Genomic DNA, 26,497 nt, shown 5'->3' with positions numbered 1-26,497 from the left:
TCTCTGAATGAAAACAATTTGTTTTTCAGCAGGTGGTATTTAGAGGCATTGGGTTTACAGAGACAATTAGGATATAAAACCTGTTCTCAAAGAGCTCACAGTTAGTTTCATGAGCCGGTGAGGAAGGCAGAGAGGCAGAGCATGAAGGGCTTTGCATGACATAATGGGAAGTTTGGATTTTATCTTGTAAGTAATAGACCTTCATTATCATAGTTGAGCCCACATACCTCCCTCCATCTTAATTACCTCCTTACCCTCTGTTTTTTCTCCTCATAACAGTTCAAGTTCTATAAGAAAAGATCTAATTTTATTTTATTTCTTCCCCACCATTTATGGGTGACGGTGGGGTTGAGGACATACCTCTAAGAAAATCACTCTCCTAGAAAGAGACATCTGCACCTACTGTCTTGACTTCTTCACTCAGCACCAAGAAATTCTCAGAGACCCAACTCCTTTTAGCTTCCACTCCACTATTGAGGTCCAAGATGGAGCTCCAGCCATCACATCTGCATTCCAGGAAACAGGACAGAAGAAAGGATGTAGCCCTACTATCTCTTAAGAGAAATTCCCTGAAGCTGCTGAGCAACACTTCTACTTACATCTCGTTGTTCTGAACTAGTCACCTGGCCACACATAGCTGCAAGGGAGGCTGAAATGCATGCCCAGCTAGAAATTCTACTACTGTGAAAGAAATGGAAAAATAGATGTTGGAGGACCAGCAGAGACTGTCTTGTTCTCTTTATTCACTTCCACCGTAGGACTTTTCAGACTGTGTTGAAAATGGCTGATTTTCTTCTGTCTTCTGGGATGACAGAAGGATGGGCCAGTAGCTTCTTGAGACTAGAGATTATGTCTTACTTACAAAGCCTAGTCAGTGTATGGCATTACATTGTGCTTAGTAAATCAATTAGTGACATTCAAATGGAGATGACTACTAGATAATTCAATGTATGTAAATGGTCCAAAAATTTAGGAATTCTATAATGAATGGGAAAAGTTAATTTATTTCAAATGGGTCTGGGAAAATTATTGATAAAAATTATATGAAATAATAATAGAATTATTTATACAGCGATGCTTTGAGGACATTGACAGCAGACTTTCCTGCAGCTCGGTTATTTTTTTGGAAAGGAGAGGCTCCTACAATTCCTTAGACCTTTCTTTATTAACTTAGTTCTAATATTACCAGATGGAAACATTACCCTTATAAATCTGAGACATTCATTCTCACATTAAAACTGTTTTACTCTCTTCCTAATTCCAGTGTTAAATGGTCTAACAATTTTCTCCTCTGCATCCATCCCATGAATAAGTACAGAAGATGAACTAATACATAATCATGACTGGGAAAATGAACTGTGCTCATTTGGCATCCTAGTTGCTTTCTTACAAAATTCCTCCATGGGACTTCCCTGGTGGTGCAGTGGTTAAGACTCCACACTTCCACTGCAAGGCACACAGGTTCAGTCCCTGGTCGGGGAACTAGGATCCCAACGTGCCTTGCAGTGCGGCAAAAAAATAAAATAAAATTCCTCCCTAAGAATGAATATGGGGCTTCCCTGGTGGTGCAGTGGTTAAGAATCCACCTGCCAATGCAGGAGACATGGGTTTGAGCCCTGGTCCGGGAACATCCTACACGCCACGGAGCAACTAAGCCCGTGAACCACAGTTACTGAGCCTGCGCTCTGGGGCCCGCGAGCCACAACTACTGAGCCTGTGTGCCTCAACTACTGAAGCTCATACGCCTAGAGCCTGTGCTCCGCAGCAAGAGAAGCCACCCCAGTGAGAAGCCTGCACACTGCAACGGAGAGTAGCCCCCACTCGCTCAACTACAGAAAAGCCCGCGCACAGCAACAAAGACCCAGTGCAGTCAAATATTAATTAATTAATTAATTAATTTGAAAAGAATGAATATGAATGGTTTCCCTTCTTATATACTATTAAGACCGCATTAATTGTAAGATGCCACTGATTCTGAGATGTCGAGATGTGAAACACTTTTTTAGAATCCATAAAATACGATATTTTCTTTCCTACAGTTTTTATGAGATTTATTTCAAGGCAGGAAGTAAAATGTCTGTTTTGCTATTTAAATAATGTAAATCATTGTTACCTTTCAGGGCAGCTTGGTTTTCGTGGTCGGAAAAATGGATGGGTTACTGATGGTTAGTGGTCGAAGACATAATGCTGATGACATTGTTGCTACTGGATTGGCTGTTGAATCAATAAAGACTGTTTATAGAGGAAGGTGAGTAGTACAGAGTTCAAAGGTCAGCACTTCTGGTGGAATCTAAAGATACCTCTGTGGGGTGATTTGAGTTGTATTCTGTAGATGCTGTAGATTAGGTTGTTTTTGATTAAGTGTAGCAGAAACCAGGCTTTGAATATTTATCTTAAAATGTCTGGTTCTTTGGCTGTAATTGAGGGGCTGTAACCATATCCTGTATTTCAGGTTTTAATTACTACTGTTTGTTGAATCCTGAAGACTGAGGAGAGATTTCTGAAACACTGAACTTCCTACATTCCTTCAATACAGAAGTCACCCCATTCAGTCTAATTGAGATAGATGCCACTCTGTAGGAGTTTACATCTAAGAATTGTTCCCTTACTTGACTCTAAATTATTACCATTTTCATGTAGAGATTGACATAGTACATAAGCGCTAATTTCAAATTCCATGGATGAAGTCGACTAGATATCCTCTTTTCTTTGCTTATTAACTCAAGAAAAGATATTTGGCATATATTTGAGTAATTGATGTCCTGTTCAGTAGTTTTCAGTCATGGATATATGTCTTTAAAGCAATCCTGGTGTCCCTTAGTTTTTGAAGCAGTAGAAAAATTAAACCACTAGAGAACCAGTTCCTGAAATGTATAGTTTTTTGTAATGGTGTGGCTTCCTGTGAGATGTAAACTCCATGGGGTACTGGACCTTCTGTCTTTGGTCACGGTCACATCCCCAGCACTCAGCACAGCGCCTGGCACGCAGTAGGTGTTCATTAACTATGTGTGGATGAAAGGAAAGAAGGAAGGGAGGTGGTCAGGCTTGCTGGCGTTCTCAGCCCTCCAGTGCCTTCCCGTTATTTCACACATTCATTCAGCAAGCGTTTATTGGGTGCCAACTGTGTGCCACTGTTCTGGATGCTCAGGGTGTGGCAGTGAACAACACAGGCCACGTCTCTGCCCGCGGGAACTCACATTGTCGTTGGGGGAAGAGCAGGTAACCACATAGGGAAACAGATACTAGGTGAGCTGGTGATGAGTGCTGTGCAGGAAGGACACGCAGGGTGGTGGTGCCTGCGGGTTATACGGGGAGTCTGGGAGTGCCTCACTAGCAGGGGGACGTTTGAGCCGAGACCTCACTCAGAGCAACCCCTCCCCCCGCCTCCAGGTCCTCCGTGAGCACCTGGGCGGGTCTGACCTCTCCCCACCACTCTCTGCTTCACCACCCTGCTCCAGGCACACTGACCTTCTTGCTGTTCCTCAAACCTGCCAAGCTCGTTCCTACCTCAGAACCTTTTCGCTTTCCGTTCCTTCTGCCCGGAAACCTCTTCCTCCAGATCTCCGTGCGGCTCGCGTCCTCACCTCATTCAGGTCTCTGCTCCAATGTCCGCTCCTCAGGGAGGCGCTGCCCGCCCCCCCACCACCCCCCGACCCACACACTGCTCCGCCCCCGCCCTGCCTCGGTCCCCCGGTGTGTAGCGCGACGTGATTGTTCTGTCTCTGACACGCAAGCTCCACAACGACAGGGACTTCAGCTTATTTATCGCTACGTCCCAACATTCACAACAGTGGCGCTTAGTACGCGTTTTTTGAGTCCTCGTTTTGATGATAATGATTGTGACGTTTTCTTTTCTAAACTACTCCTTCCTGGGCAGTGCGGTGGGGATGTGTCCTCTCTGTAATTCCAACTGAGCAAAGCAAATAGGACTGGTTGTGAAGGGAGTCCTGATGTGTTTGATCTGTCTCTCTTAGAATTGCTGTGTTTTCTGTGTCTGTATTTTATGATGAGCGCATCGTGGTGGTTGCGGAACAAAGACCTGACGCTTCCGAGGAAGATAGTTTCCAGTGGATGAGCCGTGTGCTACAGGTGAGCGCACCTGGGGTCTCTGTCGGGGAGGTTGACTTTGCTGTCAAAGGCAGCAGAAGCCACTGCTGAAGCATTTTCTTCAGTGGACCAGTTATGTTGCCTTCTTTTTTTTCCTGACAGTAGCTACTCAAATATTCCAGCTACTGTTAGCAAAAGCAGATAGTACCACGCCTCCTTGTGTACCACAAAGTATTTTTCTGCTCAGGTTGCCAAAAACAATTGAATTTGACCTGCCTCAGCAAGTTCTTTCACTCTTTTGTGCCTGAGTGTTAACTACCCATGAACGTTTTAACTGTCCAAATGTGGAACACATCTTTGACATAATCAGTCCCCATGTCAACAGCTGCAGTCTTACTGCATGCTACAAGTGGTGCCTAGAGTGTGAGGAATCCAATATGAGCTGCTGTTCTTCCTTTGAAGGAGCTTTACTGTGGAGTTAGAGATCTAGGTGAAGTAAACCACTAGGGAAGGAGGAAGATATGGGCTCAGTATAAGGGAAATGTTTCTAGGGGAGCAGGCTAGAATGATGAAGAGAGCCTAGTATTCGTTTAGAATCATACTTTGAATCCCAGCTCCACTACCTACTACATAAGTGCCTTTAGGCAGCTTACTTAACCTCACTGAGTTTATTTTCTCGTCTGTAAAGTGGGGATAAAATTATCTATATTACAGAGCTATTGGAAGGTTAATTGATGGTAATTAGATAATGAATTGAAATATTTAGTGCATGCCTTCAGTACAAGATGATGGCGATCATTATTAATATAAAAAAAGAACAATCATAAGCATATCTCCAATGAGGAGTTTATCTTAAATAACATTCCCTTTCCTCTCGGTCCCCTCACTCTGCTCTATTTTATGCTTAGTATTTATCAGCATATAAGTGTCTTCATATGTATTGTTTTCTACATCCACTATAATAGAAGACCCGTGAAAGCCAAGAGTTACTCTCTCTTGTTCCTGTTAGTCCAGAACCAGATGGCTATGCCAGCACATCATCAGAGTAGGCTCAGCAAATATTTGTTGGATAAATGGATGGTCCAGAGAAAGCATGGACTGTCCTTACCATTCAACTTATATGTATTGGGATTGTTCCCAGTGTCTATAACTTGTCTGCTTGGGGCATTTGGATTTATTTATTGCCAGTTAGTAGTAATGTTGTAGAAATGTTGTAGGCATGAGATGAGTGATGGCACTAGATGACTTTTAAGATTCTTCCTATCTGCAGGGTCTGTGATTCGGAATTATCAGTTGGTATAGCATAGGCTGTTTATAGTGCAAAAATCAGAGAAAGGAAAGAGAATACTGAAGATAGACTAGATAGAAAAAACTGTGAAGAAAGTGGGACTGGGTGATCTCTGAAAGACGGTTAGTAATCAGACCCGCAAAGAGAATTTTTTTATACTGTTCATATTTTCAAACACACTGCTTATTTCATTCAGAAAGAACTTTGGGGGATAGTGGTAGAATCTTGTGGTGGATTATGTATTTTTTCCAGTTACAGGAAGCAAATTTCCCAGGTTGTTATTTTTCCCTGGAAAGCAACTATAGGAATTAAATGCAGTGCTAAACTTACTAATCCAAATTTTTGTTAAAGTCATTTGGGGTCTGATTTGGGTGTGAAATAAGAAGGCATTATCTTATATGTAGCTTCTCTGCTTGGGGTACTTGGATCCATAGTAGAACATTAAGAACTCCATGTGTTCTGGTAGGTTAGAGCCCAGAGGTTGTTTAATTCCAGGTCAGTGTATGATATAAACTAAACACCTAACTCAACACCTTCTAAGGAACGTCGTCAGTGGATGACTTACCAGGTGGCATATTTTCAGTGAGGAATCCAAGCTACACATGATACATTTGCTAACTTCCTGTATATTCTAAGATACTCAAGACTTAGGAACTGTTACAGACTTCCCATTTCCTAGTTATCTCTGTTGGTTAGTGGATTAGTCTGAAGAATATGCTTTCAAGTTTATTCCTCTGCCCTTTTAAGTCATTTTAATAAAAGGCCTTGTCTGTCTTTTATGACTCTTGGTCCATTCGTCTTCTCAGGCTGGATCTCCTTTTCAGTAAGATTTGTGGGTAGTACAAAAGAACCCTCTCAACTGGCATGTTTAGAAATGGTATTGATGGTTGGTCAGTTAGTTTTCAAAGGTGATTGAAGCAGAAAACCATAACAATGAGAAATTCTTCAAGTATTAAATTTTAACACAAAACATAACAAGTTTGCCTTTTATTTGACGCAGAGGCGTGAGTGTGAGTTACACCAGTTTGAGTTCCAGGTCAGCTTACTTCCATAAACTACATCCAAAAGCATTGGTTTCTGGTTTCATTTCCTTTAAGTTAGACTAGAACGTGAGTATTTGAAAAGAAACTTACGTTTTAGAATTAACTTGCCCGTTCCTATCAACAGTAGGAGTTCACCTCTAATGAGTCTTTAAAAAGCATAACTCTTCCTATTTTGCATTCATATTTTATCAGTGGATATAATAGTTAATTATATGAGCACAGTAACAAGAACAGCAGCTGTAAAAGGTATAGAAGCAAGCACAGCTGACACTCAGTGAGCACACGGGTGCGTGGCTGGGAACAGGGGTGCGCCGAGGGAGCTGTTGGCCTCCAGGACTCAGTGTGAGGTGGGCCTCACCTGGATGTTTTGCAAAGGGGATGCCTAGTAACCTGGTGAACCACTTAAGCAAGGGCTTACTTACAGAGCTTCTGTTTTGTTCATAATAAAAATACTGGGACTTCCCGGGTGGCGCAGTGGTTAAGAATTTGCCTGCCAAGGCAGGGGACACGGGTTCGAGCCCTGGTCCGGGAAGATCCCACATGCCGCAGAGCAGCTAAGCCCGTGTGCCACAACTACTGAGCCCACGTGCCACAATTACTGAAGCCCACACGCCTAGAGCCCATGCTCCGCAACAAGCCACTGCAATGAGAAGCCCGTGCACCACAACGAAGAGTAGCCCCCGCTCGCCGCAACTAGAGAAAGCCCGCACGCAGCAGCGAAGACCCAGTGCAGCCAAAATTAAATAAACAAAATAAATAAATTTATTAAAAATAAATAAATAAAATTAAAAAATTAAAAATAAAAATATTTTGCCTCTGTTTAATTGAGCTATGTTGGACAGCTAAAATATTAAACGAACCGAAACAAATTTCTAGGTTTTGGACATTATCAGTCAAGAGAGAACATACTGAGGCTTGCAAATCAGTATCCACCTCTGTCCATTTAGATTGTACTGGGTTGGCCAATACCTCACCACTCTGCCATCACTGGAAGGATTAGGTACCTTTAGATGTATGGGATACTAATAATCTACCAGATTCTAGACCTAGAACGGAGAGAGAAAGAAAAACTCTAGGGCTTCCCTGGTGGCGTGGTGGTTAAGAATCCACCTGCTAATGCAGGGGACATGGGTTCAAGCCCTGGTCCGGGAAGATCCCATATGCCGCGGAGCAACTAAGCCTGTGCACCACAACTATTGAGCCTGTGCTCTAGAGCCCACAAGCCACAACTACTGAAGCCCTCGCGCCTAGAGCCCGTGCTCCGCAACAAGAGAAGCCACCGCAGTGAGAAGCCCGCGCACCGCAACGAAGAGTAGCCCCCGCTCGCCGCAACTAGAGAAAGCCCACGCGCAGCAACGAAGACCCAAGCAGCCAAAAATAAAATAAAACACGAAAAACTCTTAGAGTAGAATAATGCATTGTGTTAGGAGGATGTCAAATGTCATAAAATTAATCTCACTGAGTATTTTTTTTGTTTGTATTTTTCTAGGCAATCGATAGCATTCATCAAGTGGGGGTTTATTGTCTTGCTCTGGTGCCTGCCAATACTCTGCCCAAAACTCCACTGGGAGGGATCCACATATCTCAGACGAAACAGCTCTTTCTGGAGGGATCGCTACATCCTTGTAATATCCTCATGTGCCCACATACATGCGTGACCAATTTGCCAAAACCCCGGCAAAAGCAGCCAGGTAAGAATGCTGGCTTTGAAGGCATGACATTAAAACTGTAACTTGAAGAAGCTGAATTCTCTCAGCATGATTTTTTTCTCTAGAGTTGGACTTTACAAAGATTAGTAAGTAACATGAGAATCGTATCAGCCGACCAAAAGCAGGAAGGAGTGAGATTTTGTAAAATAGCTTTTCCAGGTTTACTGTTGGCTCAGTCTTCTGAGTAATTCTCAGTAGAGTGCCTCCATTTTCCCTGGAGGTAAGGTATGGGGTCAAGGTGATCAGAATCCCACTGGCGGAGGTAGAATAGAGCAAGTTCCGTAAGGGAAGGTTCTGTTAATAAGAATAGCTAGTGTTTATTGAGGCTTACTAAAAGCCAAATATTAGCTATACATTTTACAAATATGATCCTAGAGCTTTGCCCTCAACTGTGGAAAGTAAAGTTCAGAAAAGTTAAGAATTGTGCCCAAAGTCATATAGCTGGTTAGTGACAGAGTTGAGATAAATAGCATGTTTTGCATTTGCCATATTCCTATGAATTCAAGATGCAGATAGAAGTATGTGAATTGCCATGTGAAACAAGGAAAAAACCAAATAGTCAATTTCACCATTTTGCCTAATTTGTGAACAAACCTAGGTTGTAGGGCTAATGAGTAGGAGACTAAAGGCAGGAGTAAGTGATTGATGGTCAGTCATGTTAAAATATCTGCTTAGGGCTTCTCTGGTGGCGCAGTGGTTGAGAGTCCGCCTGCCGATGCAGGGGGCACGGGTTCGTGCCCCAGTCCGGGAAGATCCCACATGCCGTGGAGCAGCTAGGCCCGTGAGCCATGGCTGCTGAGCCTGCGCGTCCGGAGCCTGTGCTCCGCAACGGGAGAGGCCACAACAGTGAGAGGCCCGCGTACCGCAAAAAAAAAAAAAAAAAAAAAATCTATTCAATCCAACATGAAGTCATTAAGTTTTATTGATGCTTTTTCATTTTAATGGAGAAGTTAATGAGAGCCTCCCAGTTTCTTGTATGCCTGGAAACACATGAGAGCCAAAATCTGGCCTTTACAGTTCCCACTGCTACCACATACACTCACACACACATACACATAGTGGGAAGATTAGGAAGTCAAAGGGAAGTATGGCATTTAATTATATTTCCATTAAGACCGCTTTTGCTGAAAGGTAAATATGATGTACAATAATAAAATAAAAGGTAAGCCTCTGACTCTCTAGGATATTTTTATTAGGATATTACAATGTTAATCTGCTCTGCTTTGCAGTAGTTATTACTTCAGTGGTCTGGTGGCTGAAGATCATATCACATTTGGTTATATAGACGTTATTGTCAACTCACCAAGTAACCTTATCTTAGTAACAGTGTATATAGAGCTAAAGTATATATGATATTTATCAGTTTCTGCTAGTGGAAATGACAGTTTATGGAGGCTAATATTCTAAAGGGGCAGTTAGAATCAAGTCTGTACTAATCAAGAAATATATAAAAAGAAGTATCTTCATATTTCCTGCCTACGTATCTGATGGACATGTAAAACATACAAATCCTTCTCCATCTTGTATTCTGTTATACTGAAGTCCTACATTTGTCATATGAGTAAAATCCTATTTTAAATAGCATTTAATCTAGAATTCCTTTAACAAAGCTTTCATTTCAGTAGATGCTTAAAGGATGCAACTCAGAGACATAGTAGTTGCTTAAAACATTGCTTTTGCTAGCCAGATTTCACCCAGTTTTACTAAATGATGAAACCTGTATAAAAGGTTTATTCCTAAGCCCTCATAGGCATAGCATCCACCTGTCTGATGAAAGCATTAGGTTTGGATTCTGTGTTTTTGCTGTCTGTAGTGATGGTCTGCTAAGATCTTAGTGGAATGCGTATGGGTCAGACCAAAGCAGCTTGAAAATGTAGCATAGGTGGAACAGACATGTTGTGGGGATAGCATGAGAGGATGGGGTTTAAGAAGAATACAGGAGCATGGAGATGGTTGGGAGTGAGGTAAAAAAGGAAAGGAGAGGAAAAGGAAGATAGAAACGGTGTTAAGGTAGCCCAGTGACAAAAATCTCATTGAGATGTCTGTTAAGCTGTCGTGTAAAGAATGGGAATGTGTTAGGACTGGTTTCGGCTGCACGTTTCAGATGAACATAACGACTGCTTAAACAAGAGGCAAGTTTTTTCTTTCTCAAGTGAAAGAAATCCAGAGCTAGGCAGTCCAAGGCTAGGATGGAACTGGCTAGGAACCCTCAGTCACCGTTGGTCCAGCTTCCCATCTTATTGCGTTGGCATTGTTATCAGTTAACTGTTGTTATAGATGTGCTGCATAACAAATAATCCTAAAACTCAGTGGTTTAAAGTAAGAAGCATTTATTTTTCACTCGTGGAATGTGGATCTGCTGAACCTGGCTGGGATCCGCTGGCCTTGGCTTGGCTCCAGGCTGTAGGTTGGGTTCAGACCTGTTCCATGTGTGTCCTCATCATGGGACCAGCAGCTACCTGTGCCATATTTTCCTCAAGGCAGATGGCAAAAGCAAGAAGCAAGCCAAACCATACAAGCATACTGAAAGCTTCTGTTTGCTTCATGTTTCCTAACATTTTATTGTCCAGGACAAGTCAGACCAGGCCCAAAGTCAGTGGAGCAGAGAGGTATATACTCCTCTCATGTAATCAGAGCAAGGAAGACTTGTAAGAAAATCAAAGAGTCTGCCACAGCCAGCCTTAGCATACTGCCTCAGGGTTCATTTAAGCTCCTGACCTCCAGCCATCAGTTCTACATTCCAGCTAGCAGGTGGGAGAAAAAGACAAAGAAGGGAATACCCTTCCCCTTTAAACATATCTTCTAGAAATCGCACATATTACTTACTCTTACCTATTATTCTCCCACGCTAAAGAATATAGTCTTTATTCCAGGCATTTGCCCAGCTAAAAACTGGGAGTTGTGTTTTTAAGGAAAAAGAGGAGAATAGGGCTTGATGACTAGCAGTCTTTGCCAGTGGAAATTTACAGAATTTTGTGGAGAAAATAAGAAGACATATTACAGGTACAGCACAGTATCAGCAATTAGCCTCGCAGATGTTATTGCTTTCAGTAATTTTTCACTCTTTGACTCATCGTCTCAAGAAATACACACAGAAGGACCTCAAGAAATTACTGCTGAATTATTTTTGTCATTTTAAATTACTCTGAAAAATTCACTTTTTAAAACATCACACCTTTATTAACTTTACATTGTGAGTCCAGGAATGGGCAACTTACACAGTCATATATAGTCTGTGTCCTGCCTACATAAAAAAGGCTGTCTCCAACATAATATATCTGTTAACGTATTATGCAGTCTCTTGGGAAAGAATTTTGCATATTGTATTGGATTGGCCAAAAAGTTCCTTCAGTTTTTAAGTAAAAATAAAAGACATTTTTCATTTTCACCAAGAACTTTATTGAACAGCATATTCACCATTTTGTTCCACTACCTTCTGCCATTTTTCAGGCAACTTCATAATTCCATCTTCCCAAACCTTTTTCTTTTTGAGCAAAGAATGGTTCCAGGTGCCTTTTACAGTCTTCCAGGGAATTGAAACTTTTTCCACTAAGAGAATTTTGTTAAGACCGAAATAAATGGAAATCTGAAGGGGCCATGTCTGGTGAATACGGCGGGTGAGTCAGAACCTCCCAGCCGAGCTGGAACAGTTTTTGCCTGGTCATCAAAGAAACATGCGGTTTTGCGTTATCCTGATGGAAGATGATGCGTTTTCTGACTAATTCTTCTTTTTGTCGAGTGCTGCTTTCAACTGGTCAAATTGGAAACAGTACTTGTTGGAATTAGTCATTTGATTTTCCAGAAGGAGCTCATAATAGAGGACTCCCTTCCAATCCCACCATATACACATCACCTTTGGATGAAGACTAGCCTGTAGTGTGGTTGGTGGTGGTTCATTTCGCTTGCCCCACAATCTCTTCTGTTCCACATTATTGTACAGTATCCACTTTTCATCTCCTGTCACGATTTGTTTTAAAAACGGAACGTTTTCATGACATTTCAGGAGAGAATCGTGAGCAGAAATACAGTCAAGAAGGTTTTTTTTGCTTAACTTGTGTGGAACACAAACATCAAAGCAATTAACGTAACCAAGCTGGTGCAAACGGTTTTCAGCGCTTGATTTGGATATTTTGAGTATGTCAGCTATCTGCCGCGTGGTATAATGTTGATTGTTCTCAATGACTCGATTTGATCGCTATCAACTTCACCTGGTTTACTCAACCATGGAGCATCGTCCAGTGAGAAGTCTCCAGCACTAAACTTTGCAAACCACTTTTGACATATTCAGTCAGTCACAGCACCTTCTTCATACACTGCACAAATCTTTCTATGCGTTTCAGTTGCGTTTTTACCTTTTTTGAAATAATAAAACATTATACGCCGAAAATGTTGTTTTTCCTTCTATCTTCAGTATTAAAATGGCTACACAAAAATTCACCAATTTTGATAAGTTTTTTTTTAAATGCACACTGATATGACAGCTATCATAATACAGTCTAACAAAATTGTTTCGAATGAACTTAAAGACAGCTAAGCACTACTAGAGAGCCATCTTACGGAAAAAAACAAACGAACCTTTTGGCCACCCAGTACTTAAAATTTCAGTGGACATACACTTTGTAGATGAAAACTGTTTAGCAGAGTATTGGAGTTCTTTAACCTTAGGGTGTGTTTTTTTTTTTTAGTTTAAAATTTTTCTTTAACTTTTCATTTTGAAGTAATTTCACTTACAAAAAAAGTTGCCAAACAGTAAAAGAATTGCCTTATACTCTTTACCCAGCTTCCCCACATATTTAAAAGTGATTCCATGATTTAAGTGATTTTGTTCCAGCTATTTCAGTACATTCATAATCAACAGATTTTGGCAATAAACGTTATTTAATATTAATCAAAGCATAGCATCAGCATTATTCAAAACTCAGCTGGCAATAAATTTTGTTATGTTTTAGCTGTCTTCTTAGTTTCATATGTTGGAGTCTAATCTTTAAGTGACCATCAGGAAAGGCATACAAAGCCCTAGCATTATTGAGAAAGGGAGAGTTTTCCTTTTTTATCTTGAGAAAGGGAGAGTTTTCACTTTTTTTTCCCCAAGTGGCAAGCCTCTGGAACAGTTGAAAATACCGTAATGAACACCCATATACCTTCCCCTAGATTCAGCAACTGTTATCTTTTTGTTTAACTGAATCCTTTGAAAGGAAATTGCAGACATCATGACACTTCATCCCCAAATATTTCAGCAGTGTATCTCTAGAGAACAAAAACATTCTCCTAAAATTTTCCTAATCAGCCACAATGCTATTATCCTATTAAGAAAGTTAGCATTGAGCTTCCCTGGTGGCGCAGTGGTTGAGAGTCCGCCTGCTGATGCAGGGGACATGGGTTCGTGCCCTGGTCCGGGAAGGTCCCACATGCCGCGGAGTGGCTGGGCCTGTGAGCCATGGCCGCTGAGCCTGCGTGTCCAGAGCCTGTGCTCCGCAACGGGAGAGGCCTGCATACCTCAAAAAAAAAAAGAAAAGAAAAAAGCAAGTTAGCATTAATATAATCCTATCATTTAATAATACACAATCTATGTTCATATTTCTCCACCTGTTTATTATAGTAGCTGGTTTTTTTTTAATCCAGTATCTAAAGTCACACATTGCTTTTGGCTGTCATGTCCTTTAACTTGAAAGCTCCCAAATCTGTTGTGTCTTCAAGACACGGACCTTTTTGAAGAATCCAGGCCAGTTGTCTTGTAGAATGTCCTACAGTCTGGATTTCATTGCTCACTTAAAATAAAGCCCTTCTGATTTTCCTGATGAAGTCACCCTCAGTCCTCATAGATGGCAGATTTCTTTTCAGACCAGATATTTATTACTGTTAAGCCCTCGTTAGGGTTTTATCCATGATTGGAACAGATGAAATGTATCAGTAGGAACCAATGCAACCAACTGTCACCTCCTCGGAGTGAAAACTTCCCTCTCTACACAGTCCCTCCACCCCCCAATCCATGTCTCTCCTGTGGTCCTATTTTCTTTTTTTCCAGCACTTCCTGCTACCTGACATTATTTGTGTATGTGTTTATTGGTTGCCTTTCCCCGCTAGAATACAAGCTGTATGTCTTGCTTGCTACTTTGTCCCAGTGCCTAGAAGGGTGCTCAGTCGGTATTGGTTGAATGAACGTTTGAACCAGCTTTGGTCAGTCTGGAAATGCTTGGGGCTGGCGTGGCGGTGGTATGTAGCTTGAATCGCCATCTCCAGAGAGCTGATTTTTGCTTTTACTTACAGGCGTAGGCCCTGCTTCTGTGATGGTTGGGAATCTGGTTGCAGGAAAACGCATAGCACAAGCTGCAGGAAGGGATCTTGGGCAAATTGAAGAGAATGATTTAGTGAAGAAGGTAAGTGTTCCAGAAGTGTTGATTTTTACAAACAAGTCAAGGACAGAACCTACGCTTCAGGTAACAGATGGCAGATGCATTGTCCAGCTTCTTAAAAGTTGCTGACCATGATTCTTTTTTCTGCTTTATGACTTCAGCACCAATTTCTGGCGGAGATCTTACAGTGGCGAGCCCAGGCAACTCCTGACCACGTACTCTTCATGCTGTTAAATGCCAAGGTATTAAAAATGCAATTGTATGTCTAATCAGCTGGCTATTGTGAGAGTATCTTAGGCACGCTTGATCTCTTTCTTTCATCAGAAAAGTTCTATTGCCAACTCAGAGGAAGGAGTTGTTGCTTTCTCCTCGTTTTGATATATGAGGATAAATTGTGCAGTTATTTCAAGGTTGAAATGAGACCTCCTGGAGTGTTATTCAATACTGTCTCTTTTTTGTCACAATCAAGTTGTCTTTATTCAGTTCTGATAGGAACCATAGGACAACCATGTAATTACATAATCTACAGATAGACAGAATGCATTGTGGCAATGTAATTTTTAGCCCAGTTTGACTTTTAATTCTTTGATTTCCACCAGAAATAAAATGACTTTAGATCAACATTTTAAAAACCAGTTGTTTCTAGTACATACTTAAATTATTTATTGCTAACATAAAAAGCAAATTGAAAATTATTCAAGAGTATGTTTAACTATTGCTTTCTAATGGATGGTTCGCCAGAATATTGTATTTTTTAAGTTATGCATTCCATGGGAGTCTGTTGAGATTTGTTTGTTTTAATGGTTGAGTCCAAAGCTGGTACTGTGACCACAGCATAGAACAGTATTTGTCACCAGCAGGGGGAAGACTGGAGGGCCTATTGGAGTCCCTTAGGGGACTTACCCAGATGGCCCCCTTCTGCCCCAGGCCCTGGATTCTGATAGTCCCTCCCTCCCTCCCTCCCTCCCTCCCTCTCTCTCTCTCTCTCTCTCTCTCTCTCTCTCTCTCTCTCTCTCTCTCACACACACACACACACACCCCACACACACACACATACACAGCTTTGAGAATTTATGCAGTGATAGGACCTGAGAGGAATATGCTCTGCATCTTAGTGAAAAGTCAGTTAAAATCTTAAGAACCATTGCTCTATGGTAGAAAACTTTGGGACTTCCTTGCTCCACCTCTGCATGAAGTGGGCTTCTCTTCAAGCCCATGGATTGAGTAGGGTCCTTCCATTTCAGTAAGAAGATGTCAATCCAGCTTGTTCCCCACTCCACTCCCAAGCTTGGCTACAGTTAAACTTATGGCCCTGTCAAATCATACTTCAGATCTATTTGTTAGTGAAAGTAAGTTGAAATTTGCTTCTTGGGTAGAGAAATAATATATATGGATGACTAAAGGACATGTAGTCCATCTGTTCTTCTGCATATTCTAACATTTTACCTTGGATTAGCCCAGGCCACCGGAAAGCTTAGGAACCATACAACATTGTTCCCTTATGCCCAGAAAATGCTTCTTACTGAAGTTTAGGTTACTGCCGTACCAAGGACCAAAAAGAGAGCCATTGTAAGAAATGGCCTTATGAATTTAACCCTGATTTTAGCCAAAGGAATATTCATTTTAGTGTTATAACCTTAATGTCCAACAATAGACAATTGACTAAATAAATTATGGCATATAAACATGAAATACTATGCAGTCATTGAAAATAATGTTATAGAATAGTTGATGACCCAGAAAATAGTCATAATGTGGAAGTAGGAAAAGTAGGATATAAAACTTTAATAATAATTGAGTACTTACTGAAGACCCTGTCCTGGGTGCTTTCCATTTCATAGTTCATTTTAAGGTTAGGGGAACGGAGGCATAGAGACATAAAATCACTTGCCCAAGGTCGCAGGGCCCTAAGTGGTAGGACTAGGAAATTAGCTCCTTCATTTGAACCCAAACTAGCTTCAGAGCCCACATTCTTAGCCAATGCACTATACAGCCTCTGGCATAATATAGTATACCTTTTTTTTTTTAATGTTGCATGTGAATTTATATATAATACATACTCATTTGTTAAAAACCAGGAAAATATACAGCAAAAGTTAATAGTGGTTACATCTCATATTTACTAATCTATATTTTCCAAATTTTCTATATTGAACTTGTACTACTTTATATTAATGAAATTTAAAAGTTATTTTTAAAAGAAACAGCTCAGTAAACTTGTTTTTATCATGAGTTTTTTAAAGTTAAGTTACAATAATTAAAACAGTGTGGTATTGGCACGATATAGACAAATAACAGTTTGGTTTTATCTGGTAAAGTTGAAGGTGGGCATACCCATTGACCCAGCAATTCCATTTCTAGGGCTATACCTGACCAAAACTCATATATTTATGCACCAGGATATATGTATTAGAATGAATTGTCCATCAGCAGTAGAATGGATGAATAAATTGTGGTATGTTCATGCAGTTAAATACTGTGCAGCAACAAAAGCAAATGAACTATACACCTAAGCATGAGAGGTTAGATGACGCTTCATAGAATGTTGAGAGAAAGAAGCAAATCACAAAAAAATATATGTACAGTACAACTATGAAAATCAAATATTTCATAGGTGGTAAAAATATAAAGAAAAAGAAATTAGCCACTAACATTAAAAAGTCACGATAGTGGTCCCCTATGGAGGGAAAGAGAAGGCACCCATGAGGGTGCTTTTAAGCAGTGGTCTTTTTCACATCAGGCTGGTTCTTACACAGATGCTTGTTTTATATATATATATATTTTTTTTTTTTTTTTTTTTTTTTTTGCGTTACGCGGGCCTCTCACTGCTGTGGTCTCTCCCGTTGCGGAGCACAGGCTCCGGACACGCAGGCTCAGCAGCCATGGCTCACGGGCCCAGCCGCTCCGCGGCACGTGGGATCCTCCCGAACCAGGGCACGAACCCGTGTCCCCTGCATCGGCAGGCAGACTCTCAACCACTGCGCCACCAGGGAAGCCCTATAATTTTTTATTAAGCTACACGTTCATATCTTATGTACTTTCACACTCGTGTGTTATATTTTACAAAGGCACAGGGGTTCAAAAAGCCCAGCTTGGTGAAACTTGAATTGGACAATAAGGATATTTATGAAGACCCGCAGGAGAAATTATTCTCAGGCCCAGGAATAATTGGCCATCTCCTAATCTGCTAACCTTTGTTAATTCACTGTTCGTGTTTTTGTTTACATCTCTGCTGTTAGAATACTCAGAGCCAAACTCGTGTTTTACACAAGTGTACTTGACCACATAGCCAGCGCCCTGACCTCACTCATGCCCTCGTCCTGCTTTCATTTCTTTTATTTTCCCCTCTTCTCTTATTTCTTCATGTAAATACAAAATTGCTATGTATTTTTAAAGCTACCTTAAATAAGAGAGACTGTAAATCCATACGTTTGATTTAAGTTAATGTTGTTAGTCCCTAAGTACCTTCAAACATTGAGAAAGAAAAGGAATACCACACACGTCTTTTGGTGCTTGGGGAATTTTCACTGAACTTGATAGCTTGCTGCAGATAATCTAGCAAGGCACAAGCCTTCCGTATAATGTCAGATTGGCTCTGTTTGTTACTGTTTTCCTTACTGAGCGTCAACCTGCTTATACTTTCTTCTATTAACAGGGAACTACGGTGTGCACGGCCAGCTGCCTTCAGCTTCATAAGCGAGCAGAGAGGATTGCAGCAGTTCTTGGCGACAAGGGACATCTCAATGCAGGAGACAACGTTGTATTACTCTATCCACCTGGTAAGTGCTGGATTGGTAGACTAGACAAGCTCCATTGCTAGACTACAGACTCTAAGAGGACAGGAGCTCAGGGCTGCTATACATGACCACGTGGGCTGTGCGCACAGGCTCATGCCACGGGAACAGGCCTCTCCTCTCAGGGTTGTGCAGTGTGAGGGCTCTGCCAGGACCGAGTCTGTTGTATTTACTCTTGTATTTCCTGTCTTGTATAATACTCTTGCATTTCCAGGCACTGTCTAGCTCAGTGCCTGGCACTATGGTAAATATTGAATGAGTGAATGACAACTTCTTGACTTTCGGAAACACTCAAAAGAGACCCTTATTTCTAGGAGTGCTCAGGAACGGGACTCTTTCACCCAGTTTTCAAAAGCATGTTGTGTGTGAACTCTGACTTCACATTCTCCACATCGTAATTCGTGCTTACTGTCCCTCGATTATTACTGCATTCATCTTCCACGCTCTAATTCAGCAACCTCTTTACATCAAGAGGGACTCAGGGACTTCCCTGGTGGTGCAGTGGATGGGAATCCGCCTGCCAGCACAAGGGACACGGGTTCAATCCCTGGTCCGGGAAGATCCCACATGCCGTGGAGCAACTAAGCCCATGCACCACAGCTACCGAGCCCTAGTGCCACAACTACTGAAACCCGCATACCTAGAACCCGTGCACCGCTATGAAGAGTAGCCCCCGCTTGCCACAACTAGAGAAAGCCCACGCGCAGCAACGAAGACCCAGTGCAGCCAAAAATAAAATTAAAGAAAAGAGGGACTCAGAATTACTTGATGAGTTTGGTGTAAATATTAAAAATTTTAGGTGAAATATTTCAGTTGTCCCTTTCTTTAGTCTTCGGCCACCTAACTCATAAATCCAGCCTTCTGTGGTCTTTTATCCCTTTTACCTCATTTTACTGTGATTCTCACTTTGCTTTTTTATTTACATTGATACTAAGATTTCTTAGAAGGTCATCTGGTAAAGGAATTCCTCCTTGTTCCTGGGAGATTGTCTTCCATCTACCAATTAATCATGGTGATGGACCACAGCACTTCCCAAGGAGGCCACCCTTCGAGTCCTGATATTGCAGAGGCTTCGTATCAAGTGATGCCTTGCCTCCCTAAAACCTGCACCCACTGGGGGAGTGACATCTTGGGGGTCCAATTGCTGTTCACATAGCGGCCTTCTAAAGAGTGAAAGAAAGCTCAGGTGTTCCTCATCTCTCCTTTTCCCATTCTTTTATCTTCCAAGTGGAGCAGCCCTGATTCTTGCAGTTATTTCTCCTAGGTAATATTAAGTAATGATGTCAAAATACCTTCGTCAGGTATCTTTCAAGAGCTTACTTCTGAGCTCCTTTCTCGTTATTTATTCTTGGCTTCTCTATATTTTTTTTAAGTTGTTTTATATGCATCCTTCTTTACCTTCTGTTTCTTCTAAATTTAAAAAATTTCTTCCGATAATGTCTCTGTTAAATTACGGTCTAAAGAACCCATCTGGCACATGATTTAATAAACTAGTTTTGGAATAAATAAATAAATTGGTTTTGGAAGCTCTGGCTTTTGCTTTCTCGGTGACAAACCAGGCAGCTAAGTGGCTCTGTCTTGCAGGCATCGAGTTAATCGCTGCGTTCTACGGCTCCCTGTATGCCGGGTGCATACCTGTGACCGTCCGACCTCCTCACGCTCAGAACCTCACAGCCACATTGCCCACCGTCCGCATGATTGTTGATGTAAGTGCCGGGTATAACTTGCCTTGTCCTCATCTCATAAAACCCAGAGTCAGACAGCTAAGTATCCTTACTCATTTTCCAGTCTAATTGAGTCAGGAAGTCGAATCTGTCTCCTGCAAACTACCTCCTTTTCCTTTATCTGATCAAAGTGACCAGCATTTTCCAGTGAAGGAATGTGGGGAAAGCAGTTTTTGGTGAGATACAGGATTGTGTTTTTATCATGAACATTAAGGAAGTGAAGCTGTCATTAGTATTTCTCCATGAAACTTATTTTTTTCCCTCTTCTTAAAAAAGTCCTAATATTTTTTCTGCACAGTAACCAAGGTAATTTTAAATGCCAAACTGAATTCTCCCCATGTCAGGTCACTTTTTGGGGGGTTAGTCTTATAAATTCGCTTGGTATAGTATTAAAGTATACTATAGTAGGAAAGTAAGATAAATCTTATTCTAATCATATCCTAATTTACTTTAAAGCAAAGAGTTACAAAGTTCCAATTTATGTCACATTTGTTTCTCTAAGAACTGCTGCTCCATCCCCAACTGGAGCCTGCAGTATAAAAGGTGCATTTGCCACAGATGATTTTACTACAAAGTTCAGTTTGGCAAAGTGCCCTGGTTATATTCTGCAAAGTAGGCCGGAGCAGCAGGGAGGGGAGTTTCCTTCCACTGACACAGTTTGCGGGGTGAGGGAAGTTGGTCCCCATGCGTTTCCACGTGCGGGTGTGTGGGAGAGCTCGTTCCTCTGAGTGCACAGAGTCCCTCAAGTCCAGGGTATGTTCTAGGTCCGGTGTGTTTCACCATATTCCCTGGACTGTTGCAAACACTACCTCCTTCAGAGATGATCCTCCAACACCTCTCATTCCCTGAGTACTACGAAGTCCATGTTTCTATTTTATTATGGTCTTCATGAAATCAAGAGATCTGGGGATCCATACTGAGGTTATAACCATGGAATATTTGAGAATCACTGTTGTAAACAGTAACTTGTGTTATGAACAAGTCCATCATTCTAATTCAGTGTTACGCATTTTTCAGGACAAATGTAAGGGGAACACTGACCTCCATTGTCCTGTGTGTATTCTTTGAAAAGCTGGTACTGCCCTGTCCCAGTATGATGTGCGAGTTGCTTTTAGCAGCAGCCAGAGCCTATGGTGCTACACGGAGCTAAGCCTCATGGTGCTTATTTTTGTCCATGTGTTTCTAGGTCAGCAAAGCAGCCTGCATTCTCACCACACAGACCCTAATGAGGTTACTGAGGTCCCGAGAGGCAGCAGCAGCTGTGGATGTGAAAACCTGGCCAACTATCATTGACACAGGTGAAAGGGAGATTTCTCCAGAGGCATTGAGGGGGCAAGAACATTCACTCCCCGAGATTTCCTAGGTTCTCATACCAAAGGTGTTTACACAGCTCTTCCGTTGCAGCCCATTCCACCTGCTAAGACAGAGGCAAAACTTAATATCCACTCAGCTTGAGTTACCAAAGGTCTGGATACTGCAACATCCAGATCCAGAGAAGCAGATCACAGTGTGCCAGAACTCTGGCGACAAAACGTGACTTGCTGTTACTCTTGGCATCGTCAAACAGTGGTTAGGTGTTTATGCCAGATGTGACCGTAGACATGTTGGGCTACATAAAGTATGGGGAGGATCTGACCCTTGACTTCCAGATGTGATAGAGTTGGAACAGCATTGCACTAGGAGTCAGAAGACCTGGTTCTGGTTCAAGCTTCAGTCCTTATTTTCTGTATAACCTTGTCTGAGATGACCCTTTCCTAAAACACTACCTACCCTGGCCCGACTCACATATTTATTGAGAATATCAAATGCAACATAATATGAAAATACTTTGAAAACCATAAAGTGTATGAATTTTAGATGGTGTTCATACTAAAGAAGGGGGTAAGACTTTGGGATAGCTGGAGATGGTGGTGGAGGGGAGAGTGTGGGTTTTGGAGTTGGGCAGACAGGTGTAAATCCTCATCCTCTGTTACTCGTAACTACTTCATGGGGTCATGAAGATTAAATGACATAATGTAAAGCACCAGCATACAATCACAGTAATAACAACATCTAACTTTTTATTGAGCCCTTACCATGTGGCAGTCATGTAACATGTGTTACCTAATTTCCTCCTTCTACAACCCTATTAGATAGGTGCCAGTTTTAGCCTCATTTTACAGATAAGAAGACTGAGGCACAGGGAGGTTAAGTAAGTAGCAGAACTGAAATTCAAACCCAGTCAGTTTGGCTCCCCTCCCAGCCCCTTAATCATTATCTCCTCCCTACCAGTTTTCAGTAAGTATCACGTAGTGTCCACTTCAGGGACATTTATGTGGATTTAAATGCAGGGATGACATCTATTTATGGTTATTGTGTCCAGATGCTGAGCTATATTTTTTTACATATGTTACTTAAGGATATACACAAAGTCATTTGTAATATGTAACACAAGTGGATTGTGTTGGTGTTAAATGATGTAGATAGATCTGCTGTGGTTACTGGACTCAGTCATGTTTCAGGAAGACCTGGAATGTGGTCTGTGATACAGACAACAGAAAGGTTTCTTTAGGTATTTGAGTGGCCCTTCCCTACACAGAGGTGGGTTGAAGGTGATAGAGAAAGTCTTTAGTTTGACCAGAGATGAGTGCCCAATGATACAGAGATTGAAAAGTCAGAGTCAGAATCGTTTCTTGATCTGGAAAGCCAAAGGAGCCATTGAGGAGGCATGGCTGGGGCCAGAGACATCCTTGATATCTTTGGATATGACATACTTATAAAGCAAATTTGGAGGGAAGGGAGAGGTTATCATAAAAGAGCAAAGGAAAATAATTCCCAATTCTAGATTATCATTCTTAAAATCAGTCATGTTACCTTGGAGAAAAACTGTCCAACTTTTAAAGCAGTCCATGGTTACTGTGACGTGTACTAAACTGTAAATAATGAACTTTAACTTGAAACCAGCATAACAACAAGTAAAGCTTCTTGAGTTGTCTTAAAGTGCTTTATATGAATTAACTTCCTAACAGTTCTGGGAGGGCAGGTATTATTACCACTTTAGAGATAAGGAAACAGACACAAAGAGGTTAAATAACATCAAGATGACATCACTGAGAAATGGCAGAGCTGGGATTTGAACACTGGCAGTCTGCTTCTTTAGCCTGTGTTTTCAGCTACTATGGTATATTACCCCTCTCTAATCGTCTAGTAAATACATCTGCCTGATGTAGTTTCCTTGCTTATATTGTCTATTGGTGCCCTCAACCCCAGCCCTCCTCTAGGAGTGACATATGTGAGCCGGTTGGTTAAATACGAGAAGCCTCAGCTTTAGCAAATCCCAGAAGCTAAGTGTGGCCATAGCAAAGCCACAGAAGACCGGTTGAAGAGCAATGATTTTCGAGTTCCAACGTGTCTGATTTTTTTTTAATGTTACTGAAGTGTAGCTGATTTACAATGTTGTGTTTAATCTCTGCTGTACAGCGCCGTGACTCAGTTATACATACATACATTCTTTTTCACATTCTTTCCCACTATGGTTTACCGGAGGATATTGAATATAGTTCCCTGTGCTATACAGTAGGACCTTGTTGTCAACATGTCTGATTGACATCGGGTTTTTTCTTTTCCTTGCAGATGATCTACCCAGGAAAAGGTTACCTCAGCTGTACAAACCACCCACTCCTGAGATGCTGGCGTACCTTGATTTTAGTGTCTCCACAACTGGCATGCTTACGGGAGTGAAGGTAGAGTAGTCGGGATATATTTACTCTCTCACTGGATGCTGGTAAAGTGCCAGGGCTGCAAAAAATAGAGATGACCACTGCCCCAGGGACTTCAGATGGAGAGGCCAGCTGGTCGTACCAGAGACCAGTAGGCAGAGGATCAAGGGCCACTGCTATATTTAAATAAAAGCATTGGCTCTTCCGGAATAAGTTATCCCAAGGAATTTGTGTTATGAAGTGTTCTGAACCTAGCATAGAAGCCAACAGATAACACGAGTTAGTTCAAGCCAGTATGAAGTCATAGATTCGTATTTCATAAAACTCAGTATTGAGAAGTTAACAGATAGACTTACCCTTCAGTTAGACTTCGATTAGGCTTTTTGAAGCAATGAAAAATATACATCATTTTGAGGAGCTGGAGGGAATGTAAGCTTCTCAAAACTCTCGTTAGAGCTGCTTTTCTGCCTGTGGGATGCCAGTTCCATCCTGTTCCATGTTCCTTACCTTCCAGATGTCCCACTCTGCGGTCAATGCTCTCTGTAGAGCCATCAAGCTCCAGTGCGAGTTGTATTCCTCTCGGCAGATCGCCATCTGCCTTGACCCTTACTGTGGACTTGGCTTTGCACTCTGGTGTCTCTGCAGGTAGGCATGGAAGAGCAAAGAAACAGAACGCATGGGAATATCTTTGGGGCTGTGAGCATCTCATCCTTCCGTTTGCTCCCTTAATTTGGTAAAGTTTCAATAAAATGCTGATGCTTTCCAGAATTTGTGCATCTAATGTATCTTCGACGTTTGTCTGGTTTGTTTGTATTCCCTCTATTAGTTTTATGCCTCAGACAAAAGGGCAGTGATCTTACTGCCTCTTCTGTGCTCCATCCTGTCATCCTCATTTTAGAAGCAGAGCCAAGTAGAAGGATGACACTTGGGTGAAATGTCATACTGTGTCAGCCAGAATGCACCCCCTAGGCTTGGCAGGAAGGAATGTAATGAGATGGGTGACAGCATGTGGCTGGAAAGTAGCACATTGGCCACATTGTTCCTTGTGGGATAGCAGATCCCAACTCCTACTCTCCTCCCAGAGGACCTCATCTCAGCCTGCATTTTCACCTCCTTGATGGGCATCTTCATGAATGCTTCACAGATGCCTCAATTCAACATCTTCCTTCTGTGTCCCCATTCTTCTTAGGATGGGCTCATCCACCTAGGTTAGGGGCCCACACTAGGAAATTGGGCTTTATCTTCAACTCTATATCTTTATGTCATACTTCCAATTAAATGTCAGATCCTTTGGCTCCATTATTCTTAAACCTATCTCTACGTAAGAATCACCTAGGGGTCTATGAAAAAAAAAAATTAATGGGGCTTCCCTAGACATACTAACCTAGATCTCCAGAGGTGGAAACCACAATTCCAGTATTTTTTTTTTTTAATACAGGATTCCTGGGCTCCTAGTTATTCTGGTCTATATTCAAGGTTTAGGAAGTTGAGGATTCACGGCTGGAGATTGTACATACAATACAGGACTCTTTCCTTTTTACAATACAGGATTCCTTCCTTTTTATCCTGGGTGCACTGTCAGGGTTCAAGCTCTCATCCTCTCTCACCTGGATTATTGCAGCCTCTCCTAACTGTCTCTCAGCCTTCAGTGACTCGTGTCTCCAATACCCGCTCCGTGTAACTAGCTTTACCCCAACTTCAAGCTATAGTGACAGCCTGCTGGGTAAATTCTAAACTCCTTGATATAATAATAGATCAGTGATTTCACAGTTTGGCCCTGACCCTTCTGGCTTCAGTTCTCACAACTCCCCAGGCATTCTATGCTTTAGTATTTCACTCTGGAATCCTATTTCTGACAACCTCACACACACCATGTAATTTTATATTGCCGTGCCTTTGCATATGCTCTTACCTCTGCCTGGAATGCCCTCACCAGCTTCCCCATTTTTCCAGCCACTGTCAAATTCCTACTCATTCTTCAAGCCCGAGCTCAACTGCTGCCGACTCAGTGAAACACCTGCCGCCCCTTGTGTTCCCAGTTTGAATGACTTGCTCGTCATTCTGTGATCGTGATGGCCTTTATTCACATCTCAGTTACCGCCTTCCACAGTCTGCTTTATTCTGTAGTTATTGTATCTTGTGAGTTGCATAGGAACAAGGCTGATTCTTAGACCTTTATATCTAACATGACCCAACCCTGTCCTTCATGCTCAGTAAATATTTGCTGAATTGATGGTGTTCTAGGATGAATTGATAATGTCAGTTCTTGCCTTTTTTCATTGCAGTGTCTATTCAGGTCACCAGTCCATCTTAATTCCTCCTATGGAGTTGGAAAACAACCTTTTCCTCTGGCTCTCCACGGTCAACCAGTACAAAATAAGAGACACTTTCTGCTCCTATTCAGTGATGGAGCTCTGCACCAAGGGGCTTGGAAACCAAGTGGAGGTGCTGAAGGTAAGAAGCAGCTGTAACCAGGAGACAGTCCTGAGGGAAATGGGCCAGGCGAGATGATACCCCACCTTGGGCTGGCCAGACACATCTGCCTGCTTTTTTTCTAGGCAAACAGGTGTTTGTAAACCTCAGGAAGTTTATCTCTTTCAGTTTCTAATTTAATGCACTCTTTCAGAGTTTAATCTGATTCTTACATTGTGGAGAAGAAGGTAAAACTGGTGAGGAGGCTGAACAGAAATGACTTTATGTGAAGATGAACAGAAACTGTGACCTCCAAGAGGATTTTTCCCAATAGAATTTGCAGCCTGAGAATCTCAGAGATTGGCGACTGCCCCAGAGATAAGGTCGCTCATTCATGAGTGTACCCCACGATCATATGTCTAACTGGCA

At 41.8% G+C, this 26,497-nt stretch overlaps 1 protein-coding gene across 4 annotated transcripts in view; it reads left to right on the top strand.

Moving 5' to 3' along the window:
* DIP2B (disco interacting protein 2 homolog B) overlaps window positions 1-26,497 on the top strand; it is a 235,546-nt gene that overhangs the window by 195,988 nt on the left and 13,061 nt on the right. For all 4 annotated transcript variants that reach the window (XM_060305617.1, XM_060305618.1, XM_060305616.1 and 1 more), the window contains 11 exons: window positions 2,121-2,248; window positions 3,975-4,089; window positions 7,868-8,069; window positions 14,355-14,464; window positions 14,602-14,682; window positions 18,096-18,219; window positions 19,819-19,940; window positions 21,145-21,256; window positions 23,571-23,680; window positions 24,171-24,301; window positions 25,942-26,110. In XM_060305617.1, the coding sequence (XP_060161600.1) occupies window positions 2,121-2,248; window positions 3,975-4,089; window positions 7,868-8,069; window positions 14,355-14,464; window positions 14,602-14,682; window positions 18,096-18,219; window positions 19,819-19,940; window positions 21,145-21,256; window positions 23,571-23,680; window positions 24,171-24,301; window positions 25,942-26,110 (1,404 nt within the window). The remainder of the gene's footprint in view (window positions 1-2,120; window positions 2,249-3,974; window positions 4,090-7,867; window positions 8,070-14,354; window positions 14,465-14,601; window positions 14,683-18,095; window positions 18,220-19,818; window positions 19,941-21,144; window positions 21,257-23,570; window positions 23,681-24,170; window positions 24,302-25,941; window positions 26,111-26,497) is intronic.

The sequence above is a fragment of the Globicephala melas genome, chromosome 10, assembly GCF_963455315.2.
Source record: "Globicephala melas chromosome 10, mGloMel1.2, whole genome shotgun sequence".
Taxonomy (NCBI): Eukaryota; Metazoa; Chordata; class Mammalia; order Artiodactyla; family Delphinidae; genus Globicephala; species Globicephala melas.
Note: the sequence above shows the minus strand (reverse complement) of the source record. Positions and strands in the feature narration are given on the sequence as shown.